This window comes from Acanthopagrus latus, chromosome 1, assembly GCF_904848185.1.
Source record: "Acanthopagrus latus isolate v.2019 chromosome 1, fAcaLat1.1, whole genome shotgun sequence".
Lineage (NCBI taxonomy): Eukaryota > Metazoa > Chordata > Actinopteri > Spariformes > Sparidae > Acanthopagrus > Acanthopagrus latus.
In genome coordinates, this window is record NC_051039.1 from 21,656,418 (window position 1) to 21,683,982 (window position 27,565).

A 27,565-nucleotide genomic window follows, 5' to 3' on the forward strand; every position below is an offset into this window, starting at 1 on the left:
TTATCCATTGTAGAGAAGAATATTGACTGTTTGGTTTTGTATTTATTTTTTTTCTCCCCACTCCCCATATTCGCATTAGTATCAGCCTCATAATCCAGTGTCACTATCCAAGGAGATGATAGCTCTGGTTCAATCTAATAATTCTACTGGGGTGCGATGCTAGATTTCTTGCATGTATTGAAGCAACATCACAAGGTGCACATCTGTGACAGAAGGACGAAGAGGTATAAACTACAGTTTTTCTTTGTCAATAGAGGAGCAAAGATTTGAGAAACGCCACCAAAAATGTTACTTAAAAATATTAAAACATCTCGTATTTTGCACACTGGCAGTTACCACCACCCATCCTGGAGGCCTCAGCTGCCGAGTTGGGAACCGCTGCTTTGAAAGATACGGGCAAACACAATGACTTTCAGTATCAAGGGTGTGTCAACAACAAATGTATCTCTCATAAAACGTAATTCTAGAAATATATACCATAATTTGTCATATGCTGCTCCCTGTCTCTATATCCCAGAGGTGAAGCATCTCTTTGTATGACCGTGGGGTCATGGAGAAATCTGTCACTGTGCTCATTTCTGCTTAAGCGCTTCCACATTCACTGTGACTTGGTTAGGATCACTGTCACATTGTCACTCGCACTCCGTCAATCATTGCCTTGAATGTGCCAGAACTTCTTGATTGAACTATTCACACACACACACACAAACACATGCACACACAACATATTCATTCTCACCTGCTAACATTGTGACTTAAGGATAAAAAAGGCACCAGTTACATTTTTTTTTTTTCCTGCTCATTTAAAGCTGAAGTATTTCAGCATAGGTCCATCTGTTAGAAGCTGTTCTACATTACTGTTAAATCATCTTGAAGAATGCAGCATTAAGTGAATCTGTGAATATTTACAACGTCTCAGTTCATGGCAATGGCATAAATTAAAATGAGTGTGTATGGATCATGTCGAACTTAAAGCAGTTTGAGGAATGACGTGAATCGTGATGCACAAACATGAAAAAATGAGCTTCCGTTTCTTAAAATACAGTTTTATTTGTGAATGTACACTGATTAGCAATACATCTAAAAGCAACTCCATTAGATAACCATTTATATAGGATTTTCACAGGTCACAAAAGTAGCTTGGCTCATTCTGGCATGCCAAAGCAAAAACTCGTTCTTTTTTTTTTTTTTTTTTAATTTTTAAAAACAGAAAATAAAAGGTGGATAGAGAGGCATTAGTAAAGCAAGGTGCAAACAGTCGGAAACAGAAGAGGTGAAAATAAGGATGCAATGCACATTCAGTTCATCTGGGAGCAATTTATGCTCTTAAAATGGTTAATTAAAAAAAAAGCCTAGTGCTCTCCGAAAACTAATTAAAAAAAAAGAAAAAAGAAAGCGTACTGCGATACAAACGGAGGATGAAAAAAAAAATAAAAGAGAACGTTCCAGGAGGAGAGATGGTATGAAAGAATAAAAAGACAAGACTGAGTGATAAAAACATGGTGCGTTAGTGTCAGGTCGTCCTTAACCCCGGCCCCTCTCTTCTACACACACGTATGCACTTCCATTTCCAAACTCACACCTCCCTTCTCCATCTTTCAGTTGTGTGACCTCGGCTCTTCGCCGCGAACCAAAAGCTATCGTTTAACACAGCTAAAGATGTGTCCCCAAAACCCTCCCTCCCTCCCTCCAAATCCAATACTTCACATTGCTAGCTGGGATATTGGTGCATCTGGTTAAACTGCGGGGGGAGGATGTGTGGCAACGCATCACACTTTGGCTTTGCAGAGTTCAGCTGTGGGTCATCTGAGAGTAACAACACGATCGTGTTTACGAGAGAAATGAGATGAGGGGAGGCTTTAGAAGCTGAAATGACGACAAGGGGGCTCGAAGAGTGATCGAATAAAAATTGAAATGTCCATATGACCTCCTTAAAGAGTTCCAGTTCCAGGAGGAAATAAATGGCAAATTAAGCAAAGGGAGCGTAGCTGCTGCGAATGGAGCTACAGGGGACAAAAACAAAAACAAAAAAGTTTTGGGAGCCTGAGGGGTGTCGATGCAGTCACTGGGGTGATTTAACAGAGGTCTTGTTGGGGTCCTTGACGCCCAAGCAGGCAGACGAGAATCGCAACCCTTGTCTAAAAAACAACGGAGGAAAAAAACAAAAAAAAACAATATGGCTTTAAAAACACACACACAAACACACCAAACGAAATATGCCACCGCTCCGCACTCCACGACCCATGATTCTCATTTCAGCTGGCGACTGCAGATAGTTTGACGTAGCATATCAGCACTACACTTGCTGTTTTTTTTCTTTTCTTTTTTTCTTTCTTTTTTTTTTTTTTTTTTTAGTTTTGTTAAGTTGAGAAGTAGAGATCTTTTCCCACGTGTGACACCAATGAGAGACTTTTTTTCTTTCTTTCTTCGCTCGACTCACTTTCCGGGTCCTGACCTTCCTCCGACACACCATGCCTCGCTTGCTACTTGCACAACTTTTTTTAAACCAAATACTTCACAATCTCCTTCACTGGTGAAACCACCTGCAACTAAAAAAAAAAAAAAAAAAATGTGTTATATACCACGAGAAAAAGTGCAGCACAATAAAATAAAAAATATATAGTTAAAAATCTATAGCCAACATATCCAGTTTTCATATATCTGTGTTATATAGTAAATTTGTGTACTCTGAAGATTAGAATATCATTTGAGCAATCAGGCCTCACTACAGAACATAGTCAGCCGTATAAATTCCGTTCTTGCAAAAAAAAGAGAGAAAACATGCGTAACATCCGTATTCTCTGTAAAAGCTTAGAAATGAGTACAAAACAGAGTCGACTAATACCAAATTTGTGTTCAATAAAAAAAGATCAGATTTCATGAGATGACAAAAACGAGACACAGTGACGCTTCACTAAAATGAGATTGTTTCTTCTTTTTCTTCCACGCAGTTTGGCAAAAAAAAGAAACCCTTTGAGATGAAGAGGAAATTAAAATGCTACATAAATATTCCGAGTGAGTCGGCGGCTCTGTGAGATAAAGTCAACTTGTGATAGACCGCCGGCCTACAGCCTCGCTATCTCGTCCAGTCTAGTGACCCTTTAACTCATCTGGAGTTCAGCCACAATCAGCTGAAGGGGAAGGTTTGCGTCAGGGGCCTGAAGAGTGGGAGAGGCCGAGAGAAAACCTCCCTCACAGTAAATAAATCAACACAAACCCTGTGGCTGACTTCTGACACCAGTTTTCCAGTGTGACTTCAAATTTCATGCGGCCTCTCGGTTCCCTATGCAGAGTCAGGTGACCAGAATGTTAAAACAAAACCTTGAAAGACCGGGGAAGTCTTGACAGAAGAAAACGGCTTCACTTCAACTTGTGCATTTTTATAACCCTCATGCTGCACTCCAATCATTTCATAAAATTGGATTTTGAGAGGAACTACTCAAGCTGGTTTCATGATGTGTTCTCAGCTTGGGGAACAACACAGGAAGAGCCAGTTATTCAGGATTTGTCTGGCCTCAAATGACACTTGCTGCTCCTGAGGAGCCCTGTTAGAGTACTGCACAGGCGATAAGGTGTGTAGACACCCAACATCCACCCAAGTAACCTGCTGCAACTTTAGCAATGAGCCCATCCCAGAACTGTAATTTCTTTCTGCAGATAGCGAGACCTTTCTTTTGTGTTACAAACCAGTTCATTTTTTGTGTAATCCGCTCTTCTGCCTTTTCGCACATAAAACCTTTTGTTAAAAAATTAAAATAAAATTAAAAACATAAAAGGGCATTGAAAACGGAGACAAAATAAAAACACAGACATTAAACGTAAAGGTGGCTGCCGCCCCACTTTCTTCTCCCTCGCCCGTGTCTGCTCTCAGGCCTCCATCTTCTCTTTCTTTTTGTTCTTCTTCAGGAAGGACGGGGTGCGGAACTTCTTCTTCTTCTTGGTGTTGGGCGACTTGGAGGGCGAGCTCTCGGGGGACAGCGCCTCCTCGATCTTCTCGCCGGAGCGCACCGTGATCTCCACGCTCTCCACGCTGGTGGTCAGCTGGCTGACACGCTTGGACAGCTCCTCGTCCACGTCGCCATGGCCATCTTTGCCGTTCATCAGGCCCGTGTGGTTCTCTGAGGGAGCGGGCAGACACAGGTCAGGACAGGTGGCAAGAAACAGTGGAAGAAATCAATCAGTTCTGCAACACACCCTACAAAACAGACACTCACAACAAATACACATACTGTGTGTGATTTATATTGACTAACGCTGGTGCCGGGCTGAAAGTGTACTGACGTGGAAGAGTAAATAATTAAAGAACTGCTCACTACGGTCTGTAGGTCAGAGGTTAAAGGGGAATTCTAGTATTTTCAAACTTGGGCCCAATATCTAGTATTGATTGATCTCCCATTTATGATCACTGTCAAGTCAATAAATAAGACATATGTTCAGTTACCTATAAATAATGTTTCTACTCATTAATTCTTACTTTTAACAGATTTATATTTTGAACTTTTAACCACAAGTCTATCAGTGTTTACTGACATATACAGTGGTTAATAAACAGATGATGGACAAAAATGATAGAAACAGCGTGTAAAATGATAAAATATAACAACACTACACTCTCACTACAATCTACAAAAAGTATTACGAAGTTTTCCATACATCTTCACCGAGCACTGCATGTTGTCCTGAAGCAGTTCTGTGTCGAACTGCATTCACCTGTGCAGGCGTTCAGGTTATTGTGTCCACCCCCTGAATGCCACACTCGCCTCATGTAATAAATATGAGGCTTTGCTGACTCCGCTCTACCAAACACACTAATACCATTTGAACTGAGTGCTGAACTTCCGCTTCCCTCTCAGGGACACGCTGTTCCCGCGCTCTACATATTTCATAATATCCCTGCGTAAAGCTCCAGTGACCTGATAGCCCACAGAGTCTGTCCTCCTTTCACCTGAAATAAATGGGACTACAGCCACTTCTGTAATGACTGTTCACATAACAGGTCCGCTGGTCACATCCCTCTCTCTGGGTTACAAACGCAGGTTAGGGAAAGCAGGGCAGCTTCATCATGTTACCATGCTGAAACACCGGGAGAGTGACGTCTTCTCTGTTTATTTTCAACTTCGCACAAAGAAACACGCAGGGCGACATTAAAAAGCAGCTCACACCCCAATTGACCTGGTTTGAGGACAACGACTGGCCGACCTCACAGCGGCGGTGTCAGAATATATGGGTCCCCTGAGCCAGTGCGCTGCTGTGGGTTAATTGTTACTCATTGTGTTGGAGGGAAGCTGACAGGAAGTCAATCGCATGGTGTCATTATTTAGAACTTGTACCGAGGCCGCTGTGATCTCTGTCTCTCTTGGAGGTACACCAACTGGCTTCAAATGTCAGGCACAATATTTCTGTGTCTGGAGATCCAAATGGCAGAACTTCATTACGCAGAAATCACAACATGCTCATGTTACCAACCTGGCAGGTCTGACATGTTTGAGAGAAGGCATAAGACCTCGTGCAGATGTGGAATCATTCTGAAATTTCTAAGTGGTGCATACACAAGGACGCAGCAACAATCAAGACTGAGTGTTAGCGAGCAAAGTAATTCATGATCTGTGTTCTGCAAAAGTCATGGTTTGACATTTTGGTAAGAAAAGTGTTTGTTCACGTCGGAAGTAGGATGATAAGACACCACTCTTTGTGTGAGGTGAAGCGCTACAACCTAGAGGGTATTAGCTTAGCTTAGCTTAGCATGAAGAGTTTGGAGGAGAGCACAGCTGTCTATTATCAGGTTTTAGATTTGTTTTATACGGATTGATCAATGAAATGTCATGAGTGAAAAATCATCTGGAACTAAGATTATGTTTTAATTACCTTACAATGAGTCTTTTATATCTCAGAAGGAGCGAGTCCTCCACTGATGTATAATGAAACCCTGATACAGTGTTGGAGGTGGAACCCTGTTCATTCCTATGAAACCTGCTCAGTGGCACTTGAAGCCAAACAAGTTTGACTTCTCGAGTATGACAATACCAAAAAAATCTCTGCACACAAGAAATTTCCACCGACCGACCTGGCTTACCTAATTGCACTGGACCAAAGAGCTCATATTATGATTGTGAAAGAAGTTGTTTTGCAGGGGTTGTGATGCTCCAAAATATGTATTCACTGTCTTAGAGATGCTTCTTTCACAAAAAGTGTTTTTTGGGCTACGTGACAATGAGCAATACAAACTGGCTTCAAAGCCGGGTCTCCCCTGGGGACTTGGGGTCCTCCTCTTCCATGGAGTCTGCCATGTTTTTATACTAGCCCATAACTGTTTTTTTTTCCTCATGCTTTTAGAGGGCGAGTGTTCAGTTGGTTGCCACACTTACCACTAGATGCCACAAAATCCTACACACTTGTTCTTTAATGCTAAGCTAGGCTAACCCATTTCTTAGGTCAAAATAGCAGACAAATAAACCTCCCTCCAAAAATGTGAATCTATTCCTTTAAATTCAGTAAGCAATAAGCAAACAGACATTTTGAAAAGACTAAGACAAAGTTGGTCTTGGTTTTGGCAGCTTAGCAGCCATCTTTGAAATCTTAAATGTCCCTGAATGCCCCGACAAGGAGGGCTTACATCGCCCCTGTGGTGGATTACCACCACAGGAGTCCAGGACCGCCATAAAGAATCCTAACAACTTGATTCTCATATTGTACCGAAATGAAATATAATAAATGGAAGGTAACAAATTATAAGATATTCCTTCATGCTTTCAAAAGGAGTAATGTAACAAGGAAATACATGAGTGCTTTGAAGATTTGCTCTATCAACTCTAGTGGCGAAGGGTGAGTTTTTTAAAACCAACAGCAGAAAGTGGTTTCATTTAGTTTTAACATGAAAAATCATTAGTGTAGTACAAACTTATAGCACAGGTCAGTAGTTTAGTTTCTGCATATTCAGCTCTTAGTCCATTTAATTTGCACTCTTATGCACACACACATAAGATCATAAAGACACACAGCAAGGCAGTGAAGATCATTCTGAAAACGTCTCTCTCTCTCCCTCTGAGTGAGTGATACCTTCTTTAGCTGGAGTGCTTTGCGGGGACTGGGTGAGAGACAGAGACTGAGAGAGAGTGGAGCCATCGTCGGAGGTTAGATCGTGCTCTCCATCTGCAGGGTGGGTGAGGAGGGGGTGGGGGTGGGGTCAAAGCAGGGTGAGGGATGGATGAGAGGATTGCAGGGTGGTGTAGAGGATTGAAGTAGTAGGATGACAGCAGGGGTGAGTGGGATGAGAGGTGGGTGGGCGGGGGCAGGATTTGGGATGAAGGGTCAGAAGCGGGGTAGGGGTGGGGGAGTGGGAGGGGGGAGGGAGTTTGAGAGATTAGCGGTAACACACACATGTTAGAATCAGGCCATGCACAGCTGCTTTTCCACAAAATTTCCAAAATCCTTGTCTGCTGATCATCAGGCTGTCAGAGCACCATGACTCCCTTGTTATCCGCTTGTTCTGGGGGCTGAACACGCACTGTAACATTTTGTTGTGCCTTAATATCCTCAGAATGCCCTGAAATGTAACTTAAGGGCTGGATTCCAGAACATGCTAACACACAACTCATGATAACAGATTTCAAATAAACAATGAAGTTATATAATAATATTCAAGCGGGGCTGGGCATAGTAAGTGTATATAAAACTTAAATGCATTATGACAATTTGTGCCCATCCACTGAGCATCAGTGATATTGGTGAGGTGTGCCACAGCCACAGTCTGGCAAGAAATACAGAAGTACCTGCTGCTGTACCACCAGACTACAAAACAGTCTGTCCTCATCCTCCTCAGCACACAAATGATTTTTTGTGACTTATTATTCATGAATCCATCTATATCATTTCGTTACACAACCATGTTGTAAAACCATAATCATGCCTAGGAATAATGACTTTAATTGCCCATCATATACTTACTTTGCAGAAGAGAACATTAAGTTTTTATTCTCTTCTATTACATCATCGGTTATTTTTTAATATCCAAAGGCTTCCTGGCTAAAACTAATTGAGCATGTGACTCTCTACTTGATAGGGGCTTGCAGCAGCTTTTCAGACAACTCTTGGGACAGCACAGTAAATGTTACAGTGCAGCTCAGCATTAGTGGCCTCATTAGTTTAAACACTGATTAGTGTGAATGAACGACATTCCCATCCATATCAGTTCCACACATACATTAGCACGTTCAGGTTTACACATTCAGTTGGCCATGGCGTCACAGTTGTTCACAGCTTATTCATAGCCAGCACAGTGAACGTGTTTGCGTAACAGCCTGGTCTGTACACTAAAGGTGCTCTCTATGTGTTCGTACATATACTCGAGATCAGTGCACTTTACACACTGCTTACAGGAAGTAGTCTTCAGCTGGCAGCTGTGACATAGGCATAACAATTTTGGCATGAAACATTTTGTAGTTTGTAAATTAAATATACAGTGTGGAATGGACACGACTGATCACAGGCTAAACGTGTGTGTGTGTGTGTGTGTGTGTATGTGTGTGTGTGGCATGTATCAGGTCAGTACAGACGGTCTCCAGCTTGCAGCCAGATTGGCCACCGGGGATTCGTGGGGCTGTGGGGGCAACACTGTCATAGCAACGGGCTCAGCTCATGTGGCGGGTGTGAAGACCTGCTGTCTGTTCGGTCTGTCATCTTAGTCATAGCAGTCCATCATAAATGTGCACACACGTGCACATACAGTGACACTTGCATCATGTTTCAAAGGCACACAAAAGCATTTGGAAGATCCCATAAACATGCATGAACATGTGCAGAAATATAGACATTAATCTGGTGCAGGATGGGGACTAGTAGATGCCCCCCCTTCACTATCTGTTCTCTATTGATTTCTCCCTTGCCTCTTTGAAAGGCAGTGGGACAGAGGGCTTATATGATTAGCATTGACTGTATTGTGTGAGAGGTTAATGCAGATGAGGGCAGCAGTAGGACCCATGAGGACAATCCCTCATGTTGAAAGGTGTGTGCTGTGTGTATGTGATATAGCAGGCAGCGTGTTAGAATACGCCTATCCACTGGGATCGCTGCTAAGGCAACAGCCCTAAAGACCCGGGATTATATATATAGATGTTTACAACAAACCTGCAGAGAGAGTAGGTAACAAACTGAGAATGTACAGAAATCAATCTGTGAGACAAGATTTAAAGAAGAAGAGGAGGAGGAGGAGGGACAGATTTGCAAGTTTTAAGCAATCCTGATTTCGTTCGAGCTCAGTTTGAAATCTGCTCCAGCTGTTTTAGCCGATTCTGAGCACTTGAAAATGTCACACAGTGCTTGTTAACAACTTAGACAGGCTCCAGCAGGACGTGCCCACATCTGGCTGTTAGGGTCTTGTCTTTTTCTACAGTTGAAAATCTTTCAGATGAATGAAAAACTCACAGAGCACACTGGGAAGAAGACTGACACAGTTAGAAGAAGGACTCTAATAATTTCTGACAAGGTCAGATCCAACATATTTTACTCTCAGTGTGTATGTCAGGGATACGAACTAGAGCTGAACTCATACAGAAAATGTGAGGTGCATACAAATGTAAAGAAATGTTTTTCAGATAGAAAAATGTTACGGGGGAAAGGGAGATTAGGACTCCATTGTTAATGTAATGGTAATTAAAATTAATGAAATTGTGTTGCCAAAATAAATACAACTTTATCAGTAAATGTGATTATAATGTCACTATCATAATTAACTATAAATCCAATAACAATAAATGCAACTTAATAAAAATGAAGGTTAAAGTGTCTCATAAACATGCTCCCTATAAATCATTTATTGGCACAATTTACGGCACCACAATTGATTTCTGGCAACAGATACACCGATATCTGTGATAAGCAGATATTGGCTGATGACATCAGTCCCGCAGAGACATCAGCAGGCTCAGATAATAACTGCCAAAAATGAGAGAACACATCTTTGAAGATAAACTCACTGCTTTCTCAAATCTAGTGACAAATCTTCTTGGCACCAACTAATCTCTTCCCGTGTGCTTTCAAACACGTTGATTATTGACTGATTGTTTTAAAAGCCGCTCAATTATCTGTTGTTAAACCTATCCTCACGGATTGGTAGGTTGTTTGCTGCTCACACCGAGGGATGGGCCTTTGGCTTTGAGTACAAGTCACTGTGCGTGTGTGTGTGCGTGTGCCGTCCATATGTCTCTCAGTGTGACTGGTCTCTTGTTGTGTTCGCAAGTTGAGTGAATCCAGGATCAAGTCCACACAGCTATTAGCATTCATTAATTCAGGGACTTGGTGTGTAAGAGTTTGTATGTTTTTTTTTTTTTGTTTAAAGCATGCATTTATGAGTGTGTGTGTGTGTGTCGTACCGCTGAGGCCCAGTTGCCTCCTTTCCACGTTCTTGCGGTACTCGACCATGTCCTTCTCTGACAGCTCACTGAAGGGGTTGGGAGGCAGAGGAGCCATCTGCTCATCCTCTGTGGGCACGTATGGCTGGGGAGGAGACAGGGAGAGGGGTGAGCATGGGAGCATGAGCACACACACACACACACACACACACACAGAAACAGTGAGGAAGTACATGCACACTCTGAAATGCCAAAACAAATAGGCACACACACTTATTGATGTACATGCACAAGAAAAGGTCTCTCTTTTTTCTTTCTCTCTTGCACACACACACACAAACCCAAACACACACACACACACAAACACCTCACACCCACACTGTCTCCGCAATACTTCATTACAACATGACGAAGGCTGCTCACATAAAGATAAAAGTGTCGACCACATCACACAGAGCTCTTCTAACCACAAGCTCGACACAGAGTCTCTTAACCAATTAGTGCGCAAAACCCCAACATCTTCTTAACAGACTGTGGAAAACACGCACTCCAAAATGCAGACACGTTATACATGGTGCACCGAGTCACAAGCATGCACACAAAAACACACACACTTCACAACGCCTGTGTTTGGATTCTTCTGTGCAAATATGTCAGACAAACCATCATGCTCCGACGTGAACTTTGTGCCTCAGACAAATTTGCACCTTTGCCCGAGGCACGATTAAAAACTGGTGGGAAGTCATTTCAAAGTTGGTGTCTGAGAACACAACACTAACAGACACATGCAATGATTTCTGTTCCAAAAGGACAAAAAAGGTGTCAAACAAATCCACAGAGAAATACAACAACACTGCAAACAGTAAGAAATTTCACTTGTGGATATTTACCAGAACGTTTATCTGCACCTGATTCTTCAAGACAAGAACCCAACCACAAAAACCATCAGCATCAAAACGTCTAAATCTGATCATTTCACCTTCATCTTTCTTATGTGACTTTCATTATTTCTCATGATTACTATGCAACTATCAACATACTCGAGGTTCCTTTTGCTTTGGAAAAATGTACTCACTCGGTTCCACCTAGTGGCTGAGGTGTGTCATTATTCTGTCTGCAGCCATGTGCAACATCGGAACCTGGACACAGGTGTCTGCACTTGTTTGACTGATTAAATCTTTGCTCATCACCGTGTGGGTGTTTGTAGACTGTGCTTGTATGAAATCTCCTTTACTCCTTGTATTGTTGTGGTTGCAACTTCATCATCTTTCTTATTTCACAAAGTTTGGTACGATCAGGTTGTTCCCTGCACAGCTCTACCAAATTCAGCCACAATAACTGTGAACACCGAAGAGCTAATAAACAAGTAATTAGAGAAATCTGTACTGTTGCAGTTCCCTTCAGTTCAGCAGGGAGGCCGAGTGGTTCAAGATTGACTGTGTATCCTGCAATAAACCTCTGCATGCCCATAAACAGACACATACTGGACTACTTACGCCAAAATCATGAATCCTCAATGTGAAGTAAAAATCAACTACTGTTTATGTTGCGGCTGCTTTATGACATTTACAAACTGGTGAAAATGGGTCAAAACTCAACTTTTGTGTTTTCCTTAAATGTGATTAATTTCTGTAAAATGTTCTTGGTGTCAGAGAACTCTGTTAACTGTAAACTGGCTAAACTGGGGTTTCTCTAAGAATGAAACAAAACATTTGTTAGTTGAGTGGTAGAGCCCGACCAATACACCAGTTGACCGATCACAAATATATCTGTACACAGTATGTTATCAATATTTGCCAACTTGAAGACAAATTTTAAAAATCACAGTGCTTAGGTTGACATATAATTATTAACTTCCAAATAACGTTCCGTTTTTCAGCACATTGTTTGTTAATCTGTATATCTGTACATCTATCTTTGTCTGTTTGATCACCACATTGGAGAAATTAACGACAAAAACTGTGTATGTCACCAAGATGACGTCATCACGTGTCTACTTTTGTCCTAAACCCAAGGACATTCAATTTACTGTCACAGAAAGGGGAAAGGAATCCATCAAATATTCACATATCCGAGCTAAAATCAGAGAATTTTGATTTTCCTAAGTTCTGAACATGACAGAGGAAATCCTCACCCGTCGCGGTACATCATCAGGGATGCCTGCAAGGGCGTGAGAGCGCGGCCCCGACGTCATCACATCGAACCGGTTCTGCTCTCTGATCTGTGACAGGACAAAACACACAAGGATGTCATGAGGAAGCAGGAAGAGTTCACTTTGAATGATTCAAAACTCCAGTCAAAACAATTCAGAGCATAAATGGAAATGCACTGAAGGTTACACTTTGCTCAGATGTGTTCAATCCCTGATCTTACAGGATGTTCACATACTCATCAAGTCATCTCCTCAGGTATTACACCTCTGTCTCGGAGCAGATGTTTAACTCTGTTTGAGTCAAGAGCGTGAGATCAGGAGAAAAGAAACGTCCTTAATTCTTTACCCTTATCATCTTTCAGCTCATTCACCCAAGTACTTATCACTTCCTACTGTCCTCATCTTAATATTATAGCAAACTGAGGCTACTGCCAAAACTCTTAATCAATCTAAACATCGACGCCATACGATGCTACAACTTTACAATTAACAATCGTTCTTAGACTCACTTTGTTCCTCTTCTGCAGCACCTCAGTGGGGTCTGTGTTGAGAGGGACAAACTGATTGGGGTCCTCGATCCGGATTGGGGTTCCCGTCTCCTCCGCCTTCATCCACTGCAGAGGGGAGGCAGGTGAAAGCAGATGAGATTAAACCGGCCGGCTCAAAATAACAACAACTTCACACTGTGAACATGTGCAAAACTTTATTTTAACTTTAAAAAAGAATGCAATCAAACAACAAGAATCAGTTGTAATTATTCATCAACTACTGAAAAAGGCTGTCGTTTCACTTTCAGTTTACTGTAAAATATATTACAGTATTATCTGTAACCCCTAAACTACATATTGGTTTTTATCAAGCAGCATTGGACTTTGAAAGATACAATGAAGAGATGTGTTATACAGCTCTCGTTCCATACATGTGCAGTTTACATATTTAAATTCTCTTGGAAATTGCAGAAAGTTTGAAGGCAGTAATTCTTGTGGTATTATTGGTTTTGTTTTTTGAAAAACGCAAATGCCACAACCTCTGTGAGCTTGTCCTTCATCTCAGATGGCGCTGATTTGTGAGAGCTTGTGATGGCTGCCAACCAGGAAGTCAGATTTGAAACTAAGCAAACTTTATTCACCTGATTTAACACCCTGACTCTACTTCCTTCCTTGAGGATGACTGATAACCTTCGCGAGACCCAAGATGTCGATTTATACACGAAAGGGATCCTCATGTGTTGAGACTGCTGGGCTACTTGTGTAAATCTCAGGCAATTATCAGCAACCACTCGTCTAATGAAAGGGACTGAAAGTCAGTGTATTTCAGAGTGTGCTGCTTTGATTTCTATCATTCCTTTTAGAATGCTTGCTACACAGCTTTGTCAAAGTGCAATGCTGCATCACTGGAGAACTATTTTAAAGTTTGACTCCATCCGTCAGCTAAAAGTCAACATCAGCCACTTTTTGTGAATTCACTCAATATTTATTTCTAAAATCTGTATTGTTTACAATTCACAGAAGCATTTGACTTTTAAATTGGTGTTTTTTATTCCTTGTTGTTGCGTTCTACATATATTTATACAAGTATTTCTTTCCTACTTAAATGTACATGACAGTTTTATGTTTAATTCCCGTCTTTGTTTAACTTTTAGCTGCATATCTGCTTCCACAGATGTATTTCTATGGGAACTTTGAGTATCAGTGAGTGCAACTTTAAAAGTGGAAACAATAAATTCTCAATCTGATTCACTGCAGCTGAGATCAATATAGTTCTCTGTTCAGCCTGTAGATGGCGGTCTAGTATCAGTTTTTAGACACTAGGTTGATGATATAAATCTACATGTACACGTTTGCACACACGCACACACGTAATTAAAACCTCAGTAAAAAGACTTAACTCTTCAATCATCAACACACACACACACACACACACACACACACACACACACACACACACACACACTGCTCACCGTGGTCGTCCGGCTGTTGTAGCGCTCCTCTCTGCCCTCCACGCTGACCTTGGTGTAGCTGTTGGGCGAGTTGAGCCAGCGTGTCTTCTCCCTCTGCTGCCGCTGCTGGAGGAACTTGAAGGGCAGCCGTGTGGCCCCTCCGTCTGTGTCCTCCGCGAACATAAATGCTGTGACCGTGGCGGGGATCTCCACCTCGCTCTTGTGCCTCGGCTTCTCCCGCACGATTGGGTGCCTGTAGGCGTGACCCGTCCTATAGCCCTGCAGCATGAAGACAAGATCACACATCAGGGTTGTTTTTGTCGATATTAAAAGATTTGATTTGTTTTACGCTCTGCTCCTCCTCATCCACTCCCTCCACCACTATGGAGTCCTGTTGACCCCGTGAGAACCCTTCAGTGCTCTTGGATCAAAGCTGCCATCATTATTCGTACTGTAAAGAGAATGTTTTTAATTCAGTTTGTTGTTTTTACACCAAAAGAGATCAATTCGAACCATATGCCTGACAGAATTGAGTATTTATTCTGTGACTGTTCCTTCCTGTAATGCTGGATGAGCTGCCAGCTTCACATTTAGTTGAATGAAAAAGACAGAGACACAGTGTTGGGACCACAGGGTTTCTGGCAGCACAGAGGACAGAGTCAGAGAGACATTTCCTGTCTGACCCTTTCTCTCTCGACTCTCTCCCTCTATCCCCCCTTTCACCCCCCCCCCTCTCTCTTTTTCTCTCCCATTCCTTTTCATCATCATCTTTGCTTTTCTCTCACACTCCCATTTCCCCTCCTGCCTCTCTGCAGCTGAACCCTCACTCGAACCTGACGATTTTTCGGACATTTTTCCACACTTGGCCTGACAGCGAAGCTCTGTTTATCCGTTCAGTGAATTTCTATCCGTTTCAGTTTCACAGTCAAAGTTACCCTCTCAACTTGACTTGACCTCCCTCTTTTTTTGGTCCAGTCAGCTGGGCTGCCACGCAACATCCACAACATCCCATCTCACATTTCTTACACACTCAAATCAGGAAGTTCTCTGTATTGGTATACTGGTTGTCAAAGGGGATGTAGAGTCTCACCCTCACTCTCATCACTTTGTCTGGGTATAGTAAGGAAACCAAGAGCTTATCTGACACAAATGTGGTGTTTTCTGAGGTGTGAGAGACAAAAAGGATGGCAGTGGACGCAGAGATGACTCGAGAGGGAAGAGAGCATAAAAAGAGAGAAGGAAGGGGAGAAAAATGTGGAGTGTGAGAGAGGGTAGACAGAAACAGAAACACTAGGAAGACAGACGATCAGAGAAGAAAGACAGAAAAAGAGCATCAATAGAGACTTGTTGTCTTTGCATGTTCTGTTATTACAGTTCAGGTTTCAGTAGGGGGCGCTCTTTTCTAACTCTGGCCACCACACACAGCTACCCTGTCCCTGCCAGCATTAGAAAACAAAAGCAGGATTTCTCTGAGGGAGGACACATCAGTGCAGGTTCTTTAAAACGGCAAATGTAAAGCGTTTAACAATCAACGACAAGAAATATTCTATCACATCAGTCATTTAACGTATGTGTGCGTTCTGTCCTACCAGCGTGTTAGTGTACGAATCCTCTGATGTCTGCGAACTCACCAGGTTATCCAGCATCCTCATCAGAGACTCAAACTCCAGCTCACCGATCTTCCAATTGTACTGTCCAGCCATGTTGATTGCAGCCGCTGTGGCCACGTCGAACACTCGTGATTTGTACTTCTGTGGGTCCAGCACTATGAGGTTGTCCACGCCGCCGGCACATGATATAGCATTCACCTAAAAAATGAAAAAAAAAAAAAAAAAAATCACGAATAAGGAGAGGGATAAACAGAGCGGGAAGCATGTGAGGCTCCACTGTCTGATGGCTTATGCAACACAAACTGAAAGGCCGTTCTGTCACCAAACATCTACGGCATTAGATCATCCACCTAAAATGAGAATCGGCATGTTTTCATTTTTAGGACTGACCACTTTCAACGTGTGAGAAAGACGTAATTTACCAAAAAAACTAAATGAGATACCCCTCAATCTAAAGCTGTCACAGCACCATGGAATATACAGTACATGGCAACAAACATGGTTGGGGGGATTTATTTATAGAAATTAAGCTGGGCTTTGCAGGATGGATTAATGTTTTCTTTTGCTTGACCGGGGGAGAGTCAATCAGGAGATTTGGTATGTCTGTTACAGCGAGGGACTCATCAGCATCTCTAAAACCCTTCGCTCAAGTGAACACAAAGACATGCAAGGACCCAACAGCAGAACACCAGAGAAATCCCCGCACATGGCAACAACTTCAAGCATCGACACGTTACGACGCCTGTCAAAGCTCTGCCGCTGCACAACACAAGCGGTGTCGTGTGATCGCATTAGTGGATAATGTTTAACTGCTGAGTTTGAGCAAACCATTTCATTTATCAGTTACTTGTAGCTAACTATTGTACATGTTCCTCCATTAGTTTAGATATTCAACTTGTTAATTAATTACTTTAAACTATTTCAACCTTTAATTGATTACTATAAGGCTATCATCCTACAAGCCCTCTGATAACTGCTCATGTGACAGGGTGATGACATGATGACAGAATTCATCAACGTCTTATCGGCTGAGGTTTCAAAGATATAGTTGGCTGATAATCAATACTGACTAATTCATCATTCCCTTCTCCTGCCTGACCTAGATCTCCTGAAATCCCCTCTGCCTTTCTACTGGCTCAGTAAAGAAAAAGGAAGAAGACCACCCTTCTCTAAACGCTGCTTTGGACCAACATCAACAACAACACATCAGCCTGTTCCTCCCTCCATCAGACCTCTAATGGCCCAGCTGAAAGACTGTTTGGCTAATGTCTTCAACAAAGCTAGAGATTAGGATTTATGGAGTGTTGTTGAAAAAAAAAAAAGGAAAAAAAAGTGAGAGTGGAGAAATGTGAAAATGGCTGTGGAGAGATTAGCTTTAGTGGGAAAGCTGCTGGTCTCATGCACGTGCAGGGGAAGGGGAGTGGTGCTGGAATTTGCTGGGTACCCAAAACAGTAGCAGTGTGCCAGTTTGAGTGCGCTGGTGTGTGTGTGTTTGTGTTTGTGTGTGTACCTGGATTTCGCAGGCGTACTGGGTATTGTAGATGTAGTGAAAGGCCTCTTCGACGGTCTCCCCAAGAGCAACCACGCCGTGATTCCTCAGCACTAAAACCTGTAACACACACACGCACACAACGAGAAACTGTGATCAGGAGCAGCACAACTGTCCCCTCAAAGAGTCTTTTTTTGGAGTCTAGTTTGGCTGACTTGCTTTTGTTGTCATTGTACAATAATGTGCCCTTTATTAAATGCGGAACCACCAAAATATTTCTGATTCCATTTATCAACAAGGGTTGGGCTGTCAGATGACGACAGCAGGACCTGGAACAACAGAGCAGCAACGGAAATTTCCCTCAAATTCCGCGTTCGTGCCAATTTAAAATCTGCAGATGTGTGATCATTTCCGGAGAAGCCAAGAGCAAGGCACTTATACGGTGGAAGCACATGCAGACACAGATATGAGGAGGTGCACAAGCCGACCAACACGCCGCTGACATTTCAACAGGATACTGGTGGGTTCGACTGTCTTGCTACTGTTTCCTATTCCAAGTACCCCACGCCCGGATAATTAGCCCATTTCTCTTTTTTTGACTGCAAGGACAAGGAATAAAAACATCCCTTCCTTGAGAACGTTAAAAATACCTTCCGAGATACGGCGTCCACACATCACAGGCATGTTCACAGTTGGAATATTCACCTCTTCACATGTCTTTTCATTTGTCAAAGTCGCTGCATCTTGACAAGAAATAGCTAAACACCAACCTCCTTGTAAAACATGAAAAAATGTATAATTTTTTAAACTTCAGTGAAATATAATGTGTTAATTAACTCGCTGCTCATCTATTTGTAAGACAGCCGATTCAACTCTTTTTTCTACTAGGAGACCAATTCCTTTCTCCCAGCTGGAGGACCCTGCTCAGCACTCAGTCCTCCTTGCTTTTCCTACCTTCGCCGTAGGTCCCAGTGCCTTCTGCAGCTCTCTTCGCTCCTCCTGGTCGTCCAGGCTGCCTTGGTAGTTGTAGTAGGCGATATCGCCCAGGACCAACGACTCCTGGGAAATGGGCAGGATGCCACACTTCATAGATGACACCTAGAGCAGGAGAAAGGTGACAAGAAGGCAGCAGAGGCATGTGAGAGATAAGAAGCTTTGACAGTGTTACAGCTCTTTCATTCATCTGAGTCTGCGGCTGACATTTCTCTTAACGCCTCTGTGTGAAGAGCACTTTGAAACTCCTCCTCTATTGACAGCAGCCTCTATTTGAAAACCCTTCCGGTGTAACATGAACTTACAGCAGCCGTGGCAGGAGTGTGCACGTGTATGATGCAGCGGATGTCTGGACGTATGGAGTAGATGGCAGCGTGGGGGCTGAAACCAACGGGGTCGACCTTCAGGTTGGTGGAGCCCTGTTCGATCACATCCCCGATGATGTTGACCTTCACCTGGGGAAACAAGGCGAGGAGGAGAATTCAGTGGATGCTTCACGCTCCAGGCTCTCAAACACGAGCGGAACAAGCTTTCTGAGAAGCATGACAGCAGCCTCTTCTCGATGGCTCTCCTGAGAATGGAGGGAATATGAATATGATGAGGCCAGAAGAGAGCGGAGGGAGACATACTGTAAAGCTAACCATGCCCAGATTAGTGTAATCAAATATACCGGGGCAGCAAAGCACATCCAGAGACTGACACGTAACACACACAGGGCTGATAACATGCCAACATTAATGAAGAAGACATGAACACAAGTCAGAATCGATGAGCGTGACGACAGCAATCGCATTATCAACGATTCCTCCCCGCTGTCCGCTCCTCTCCATCAAATGAATTGGAGCATTACCAGGACACATAATGTAGTTGGGGAGTGGACATGACGTCCTTTTACTATGACAACTTAATTACCGGCCAGTTGGCAGTTATTAGATTACAGGACAGGAGAGGAGAGGGAGGAAAAGAGCGATGGCGAGAATGATCGAGGTAGAGGCCCGGAGGGAAGAGAGCTGGATAACCAGAGAAAATCAGAGAATAAAGATAGATAACTGGACAAGGAGACGGAGACTGAGCGAGGACGAGGCCGGCTGCAGATGTCAGTCCTCGCTGTAAAACCTAATACCAAACACATCTTTGCCTGCAGACCTTTAACAACGTTACCATCACTGTAACCACATGTTGTTCTGTGATGCAAACCAGAACCTGCGGGCTCACATTTCTCTTTCACAATACTATGTCCAAGTGTGTGTTATCACAACAGGAAAGGACATCCATCATCGGGTCGGAGGCTAATGAAATACACCCAGTACACCATGTATGGGTCTCATATTTTACGTATGTGCTGCACTTTGCTACTTCCTTGAGGAAAACTGTGTTCCAGAAGTAAAATAATAGAAGAGGATATACCAGGGGAGGGGCGCTGCAGAGAAAAGACTGTGTGCACCCCAATAGGCTAACCCTCACCAGCCTCCTTAAAACTGAGTTTGAAGTTGAATTAGAAATAATCGGTTCGTCCAAATAAGACATTTCTGTGAGGACCTTTTGCTGACTCACAATTTTCTCTGAACCATATTATTCATACCAATAAATATCACAGGGCTAAGAACTATTTGTTGTTGTAATGTAACTCAGTGGCTGAGGTACATGGTGGGTAATATTAACAGCATGTCAAACGTGACTATATTCATCAAACAAACATGTTTCGTTTGCTTATAAAGCAGGGAATCTATGTCTGTCTGACTTTGCATGTCTGGAGAACCGTTCAGCCGAGCTACTTCACACTTGGCAGGTTTGTGGATGAGGACCTGAGGAAGTGCAGTGCCGAATTTGCTGCAATTTGGACAAACTTCACTTTTACAATATCAAGAATGTTCGAATATATAGGGAACTCTACCGATGCAAGAGGCCAAGCAATTGATCAGGCACGTTTTGAACGGGCACTGCACTCAATTTTTTTTTCTGGCACTGATATAAAAAAGTATTGATGAATTAAAACACCAGGGCGGAGTCCACAGCTTGCTGGTGATCTCTGGGTCAACTCAGGCTGAAAAACCCCTGAGACACATCCTCTGTGGTGCTCTGCCTGTTAACAGCCGTGTGGACGTTTGGATGGATTACTGTCTATTGATCCTTTCAAGCAGCAGAGGAAAGTGAATGGCACCAGCCGAGCGTAACTAACTACGGCCATCTTTGTCTCTCAGACAAACAGACACGGCCAGCTGTCAGGCGAATCGAACATCGATCGGTTTGCACATCACATGTACAGGACAGTATTAGTTCGCCCTGTCACGCCCTTCAAAGTGTTGCAGCCCGTCAGTCAGAGTGGCCCCAATGCTGAGGGGCCCTTCTGACAGACATAGCACTTCTAATTATACAAAGATGCCAAAGGACGTGTCAGAAAGAATCTTAAATGTGACACGGCTGGTTAGAAAGCAGATCATAAAGAGTCCAGGAGAGCTGGGCCTGAGGAAGAAGTTGAACGAGGCGATTCAAATTAAACAGCTTGGCTTCAAACTTCTGACCCCCTGACACAAAGTTGATCTTTATCACTGCACTGACATCAAACTCAACTAAAAGATGAGCCTAGAACACTCAGATGGACCAAACTGTGAATTTGTTTTTGTGACTCAAATGACCTGGCCTTCATCTCATAGCTCAAATAAAGAGGTCGGGAGGGTGAGGCAGATGGAAACTGACCAAAGCCAACTCAACTCCAGCCTCCGCCCAGCTGACCCCGACACGACCTCTGGCACTCTTTATTCTGGCTGACCTCCTCCTAATCAATCTGTTCACCTCTCTAAACACTTGAACTCAACTGTGTTAAACTATAGAGATCACTAGATCAAAACAGGCTGAGCGAAGAGAAGAAGGGGAGGAGATTATAGAGAGACTCAGCAGAGACGGACTGGGATCAAAACACAAACAGACTAAAACACAGTCGGAGCGATGAGAAAGTGCCAGACGACATCATTTTGTTGTGACTCGTCGTGGTCAGTTGCGCTCGTATAGACAACCACAGTGAAGATGGATGTGGTCCAGACGCACAAGCTGAAAATACTTTTTTTTTAAATGATGACTTGTGCTTACACTTTGGTGCGCTGCCTGCTACAATTTGTTCTTTAATTAGCTGTTAGCAAAACGTTTCAAAATGAGCTGTTTAACTATATGTTTGTCTGTTTAGTAGCCGCTCAAGAGTACTTTAATTCAACTGCTTTTAGTAGTTAGACTGTTCAATTGAACTGAGTCAAAGCAACATCGCTTTTGCACTGATATAAATCTTGTAATGTTTCACATGGAATATTTAATCTGTTAGCAAAAAAGACAGGTGACTTACAAGTGTGGAGCTTTGAAATAACATTAACCAAAGTCTCATACTTGAGGGACAGTGCGGCATCTGGACTTATTTTGAGGCAGCTAGCAGCAGCCCCGACATCTCTGTGGGGTTGTTAAGTTGAGCCAGATGTTATACAGACAATTCATTAATCTGTTTACAGAGCAGAACAGTAAACCGGTCTTTATTCTTTAGTTAACCTAAAGCAGGTAGTTAGGATCAGCACTGATGAATATGTGCCAAATTAACTAAAATAACTGTGACATACCGTAAGCAGTATGGCTACCATCACATCATACACCTGGAGCCACATTACACAGGTGTGTGTATGTTTGCACAGGTGTTAGAGACAAACGAGGAGATAAGTTTAAAAACACAGACAGAACAGAGGATGGAGAATAATATGATTTGTCTACAAAACCACTTACGCCTGAATTCTGATTTTCATACCAAAAATCAGGCGTTTTTTTTTTTTACACTAAGAAACACTCATTAATTTGTGTCTTTTCAGCTTTTTTTTCTACTTGATACATCGGAATATGCAGAAATGCACATCTGGATGGGAACCACAGGGAGAAAGTAGAGTGAGAGAAAGAGGAAAACAGCCACAGACAAGCAGATGGAAATAGAAACTGAATGAGAGGGAGCTCAGAAGAAAACGAGGCTGCCGACAGATTATTACACACGTTACTGCACGTCTATTGACACGGCATTGCCCAGCGCTGTGACGACGTGTGTACTCTTTGAGCCGAAACCAGACGGACAAACAGCCTGAAACACAATATTTGCTGAGCTGGAGAGCAGCAGGCTGAGAGCAGGGAGGCCAGGGACACTGAACATGACAATCACATGTACAGTGACAGAAAAGGAGGCACGTTGTACTTTGTGGCGCCGACATAAGGTTCATCTAGTATTTTTCCCCCTCGTACAATTCAAGGAAGTAAATTGAAGGAAGTCAAAGGCTGATTAAGCAAAGTGGAAAAGCATTAGTCCCATCCAGTGAAGGTCAGAACAGCAATAGGACCGTCGGCAAACATACACAGACAAAGGACGCTGACACGGACATTGGTTGTGTTTCACTGTAGCTCGCTAAGCTCTGAAATCAAATGTGTAAATAGTAGCTTCGTTGTTGGGATCTTACTTCCTACTGTTACAATTCAAAAGCTACGCAAACGCTTGGGTAAAAATGTCGATCTTAGTTTTCTTAAAAAAAAGAAAGGCAACCCACCTCTCAATTCAGAAGCCTTCACTTCAACTTCAACTCATGAGATTAGACTTTTGTTCAGTTCAATTAAATTACCTCTCCTATTTTCGCTGTTTCTTGGTATTTTACAGCTGAAATACAATCACAGGTTTTAAAGGCTGAGTATATAATTAAATAGCTACGTTGCGGAACAATCCACAGCGTCTTGTGTCTTACCAGGTTTGATGCAGACGCCTCGGCGAATGACAGCCCTCGGGGGATGATGAGGATGTGGTCTTGCTCTTTGCTGATTCGACCCTGAGACGAGAAAAAAAGTCGAGAGTAAATACAGAGAGCTAAACCGTAAGACGGGGGATTCAGCTGGGCTCTCGGCTGCAGCATCTTACTGTGATGTAGGAGTTGGCGAAGTGCGCCCAGCTGAACAGGTCGACCAGTCTGTAGAGGCTGGCCAGTTTACAGCGCGTCAGCTTCTCGCCTTTCACCATCGTGCTGGTTTCCACTCCGTACATGTCATTGATGGGAGTGACCATCCCCATACCTAAACAAAGAAAAGACATGATTGATTTATCAAGGAGAAAAAACTGTCTGTGTGGATTTATTGATTTGATACTTTTACAGTATTTACAGAAGAAATAAACCTGCTTTATAATCAAAAAGACCTGGAGAGCTCACTTTCGACAACATTTTCTTCTTTTCATTCACGTCTACTAGAACAGACTGACTTCAGTTGTGTGTTGGAGGTCACACAGCATAAACTTTCATCCCCCTCTGCTTACTTTGACAGCCACACACGACCACTGTCCGACATCTGTCTGTCTATCGAACGAGGTATCGGTCACATCTGGCTCCACGAGTCTCAATTTCCACGCAGAGGTGATGTAAACAACACTCCAACCTTGAACACTTTGTTTACCGCCGACGCCCACTTCGACTTACTCATTACGCATGTATTTTAAGGAAGAGCTAAACCGAACTGCTATATTGCCTTTAACGTGTAATTCAGCATTAGTCGTGCATTCCAGCGCTGTGATTAGAAGCAGACTTCACATGTGGACTCCTGGACAGAATTCACAAAGGATCGAACCCCAGAGAAAATATGCGCAGCTCTTCCGGAGTCTGGGGTTGGGTCGTCTCGGGGTATTTCTGCCCTTGAGCGCACAAACCTCATGTTTGAGTACGGATCGCCTCCGTTCACATACCGACGCCTTGTTTTGTTTTTCAGTGCAGTTCAAAGCGGCTGCAGCCTGGGCAAGGGTGGCATGTTGTGGTGAATGTTAGTGTCTGGTTGCCCCGGGTGACAGGCCACAGGACTGTGGGTACTCACTGAGGGGGGAGGTGTTGAAGCCGGCCACTGAGCTGGCCATGAAGAAGTCAGCGATCTGTCTGAGGGCCAGCAGGCCGGTGGGGTTGTTCCCCTTCCGCTGCTGCTCCTGGATCAAACTCTCCAACTCCTCTTTGAAGGCCTGGAAGAGAAGAGGAGGGAGGAAGAGTTGAGAGAGGACACAATGCGACACAGAGACGACACAAATTGTCAAAAACTAGACGCTGCCTACTCGGATTTCCCTACATGGGAAAAACTATTTTTCCAACACCAAAAAGCCTTCTAGAATTAGTAATCTCATGTGACTTTTAAAGAACGATATGAAACCTGAAGATGGACAATATCCAAATATGAAGATCTTTACTTTTGGTCACAAGATTAGTAATCTTAATCATGTGTTGTGCACCTTAAACAGTGAAAGAATAACATTTCTCATTTATTCCACTTTGAAGCCATCTTCAAAGTGGAATAAATGAGTCTTCCCAGGCAAATCAACTTCCATGAACTGTAATGAAATGTAAAAGATGAAAAGTGGGAGAGAAACGATGGTGAGACAGATTAGAGTAGAGGGGAGTAGAGAGAGGGAACAGGGGATTAGCCATGACAGGAGGATGAAAGAGTAAAAAGATGTGGGAACATTAAGAGGGACAGGAAGAGTGGGAATAAAGAGAGGAAGAGCGAGGGAGACGTGTTAATCACAGATTAGACACACTCCTCGGGTGTCAATCTGAATCGACCTCAAACGCTCCATGAAGCTGGCTCAGGATAGGCCGGCTGCCCAACGCGCTGAGTCAGGATTGGATGTCCGGCTAGCTCGCAGCCCGTGCTACTATTGGCTGCTTCTTGGTTTGAGAGTGTGTGTGTGGCTAATCCTCGCGTCCACACTACAGTCATCTGTTGAACCCACAGACACAGTCCAGTATATGCTAACCGCTCTTATGTAAGACCAGACACAAACAAACACACACACACAGCTGGTTTTGTTACATCATATAAAGTACTGTATGATTTTATGCATTCACTTCCCTTCGAAGCAAATACTCCTCTTCATGCACATCACTTCTCACAGGGAAGATCATGACAGGAAGCCTGGGTGCTTATGTCTGAGTGACTGTTCATGTTCAGACATGTTATATTTATGACAGGTGCAGTCAAAGCCCGGCTGCAGACTAGCAGCAGGCAATACTGGCTGTATAGAGGCTCATAATCTTAATAAGGTTGTTAACCTCTCAGGAGGCACACTCACCTCTCGCCTGCAGCCACTGTAATTAAAGCGGCGAGCACTACAGACGTCGTTTCTTTCTTGTGAAACTTTGTAGCACTTGAAAAGCACATTAGTTTAAGTTAAAAAAGTGATGAGATGCTCTGATACAGAGACACGATGAACAAAGTGGAAGTTGAAACAGTACTGGCAGGTGACAGTTCTGCTGTTGAGTCTGTTATATTCCATATCAGGACACCTTGATCTGACATCTATTTGCTTTCGAGCATGTCTCTAGTTTAATACAAGGTCAGTTCCACTTAACAACAGTTTATTAGCAGAGCAGCCTCGAGCAGAAGCATTGTTGCCATGTTAACCTAGAGCTTTCTGTACTTTGAGCACTATTAAAGGAGACTGATTATGCATTTCTTGTACTTTCTCCCTTTCCTTCAGTGTGATATTAATGTTCCTGTGCATGTAAAAGATTTTGAAGGTTAAAAAAATCCACACCAACAGAAGCTTACCATTTACACCATCGCACTGTGCTACATATAAATGATTACCAGGCTTGCTTTGGCGTCATTTTAGATCTGTTTTTGCTCTGTATGTATAGTTTTACTCATACTTCTTTGTGTCATAGTCATTACTGGATGTTAACGAATACTTTCCTTCACACATATGTCCTCCTTGTGGTTGACCATCCTATTCTTTATCCTGCATGAAGGCTTTTACCAGTGTAAAGCACCAGTCATGGACCTCTACATCAAAATGCAGGTGTGTGGTATGGATCCCCTGCAGGTACGTGTCCTTAATCCCTTAATGCCCAATCCCTTAATTTATCATTTCAAAATACATTCACACTGCTGTCTGTCTGGTCCTGACTCTGAATCAACTTAATCTCGTCACAAAGCTTGCCGACTGTGAATCCACTTGAACTTCCTGCTGGAAATTTTAAACCTCTAATGGAAATCTGTGGCAAAGTGAGCACAGTCTGGGAGTGAAAATAGGCCATGACACTGTTTTCCATGCGATGACTCTTCCAGCAGGCCAATACTCGACGCATCCAATATTCATGCCTTTATTTCATTTCAGTGCTTCACGCACGTTCCCAAAGGAGCTGCATTTGTGTACGAAAAACCATCTCTGACGCATAACTTCCCCTCGTCTCACCACACAGGATGCTCCATTAGTGATACGCGAATGGGTTTTATGCCCATGTGGGGGTGTTTTGTTAAAAGTGGAGCAACCCCCCCCCCGTGTCAGGACACATACAGTCCCGGAGCACCGCTGGTTCTGATCCCAGGCCAGACATTCCTCCGTCCCTAGTGGCAAGGTTGCTGTGACAACCGGCCTGTTGCGGATGTCTGACAGTGGCGGGTCAGAGTTTTTTGTGTTCAGTTGCTGTTGTTGTTCTGGGCATTTCTGTTTCAGACTGCGCCGTCACATTGGCATTGGAGCCACTGTGCCAAAGACGCAGTTTACTGGGGCCAGAACACAGACACTTGTCCCTCGGGCAGATTCTGTGCTCATGACTCGACTAGAAGGGTCTCTATATTTGATCTGTGCTGGAGGTTTCACGTCAGCTTGACACTCTCAGCTAGCTTGACACTGGTTGCTCTTAAAAAATGTTTCAGGAGGACTCCCTTTCAAATGTCAGTCTTTGTTCATTCAGAAAGAGTTCAAAGTGTTGAACCCAGGTTTTCAGGACAGTTTGTAACCCTTTTTTTCATGAAAATGACCAGACACAGGAAGAGAGACCGAACCAAAACATTAAAGTTGTAGAGTGAAAGACAAACCCCAATAAAAGGTGCTTTAAATCAGTGAAGAGATATAACAAGCTTAAACAATATCTGGAGTTCATCACTATGAGCGATCACATTTCTCATAAACGTGCCCTGTAATTAATTGTTAAGATAAAAATAAGAATAAAGCAAAGAATAAAGCAACTTTTATAATCACAAATTGTTTGCTTCAAGACA

General features: G+C 43.1%; 1 protein-coding gene across 3 annotated transcripts in view; it reads right to left on the reverse strand.

Moving 5' to 3' along the window:
• Window positions 1-1,025: 1,025 nt before the first annotated feature.
• Window positions 1,026-27,565, reverse strand: part of add3a (adducin 3 (gamma) a) — a 42,030-nt gene continuing 15,490 nt past the window's right edge. The window contains exons 3-16 of one of the 3 annotated variants that reach the window (XM_037098092.1): window positions 24,389-24,527; window positions 23,451-23,602; window positions 23,281-23,361; window positions 18,835-18,984; window positions 18,491-18,634; window positions 17,558-17,656; window positions 16,069-16,245; window positions 14,459-14,716; window positions 13,008-13,112; window positions 12,481-12,567; window positions 11,237-11,260; window positions 10,368-10,491; window positions 7,057-7,149; window positions 1,026-4,118 (exon numbers count right to left, since the gene is read on the reverse strand). In XM_037098092.1, the coding sequence (XP_036953987.1) occupies window positions 3,868-4,118; window positions 7,057-7,149; window positions 10,368-10,491; window positions 11,237-11,260; window positions 12,481-12,567; window positions 13,008-13,112; window positions 14,459-14,716; window positions 16,069-16,245; window positions 17,558-17,656; window positions 18,491-18,634; window positions 18,835-18,984; window positions 23,281-23,361; window positions 23,451-23,602; window positions 24,389-24,527 (1,884 nt within the window). In that variant the 3' untranslated portion in view covers window positions 1,026-3,867. The remainder of the gene's footprint in view (window positions 4,119-7,056; window positions 7,150-10,367; window positions 10,492-11,236; window positions 11,261-12,480; window positions 12,568-13,007; window positions 13,113-14,458; window positions 14,717-16,068; window positions 16,246-17,557; window positions 17,657-18,490; window positions 18,635-18,834; window positions 18,985-23,280; window positions 23,362-23,450; window positions 23,603-24,388; window positions 24,528-27,565) is intronic. The other 2 variants (XM_037098100.1, XM_037098110.1) reach the window with 2 other exon arrangements.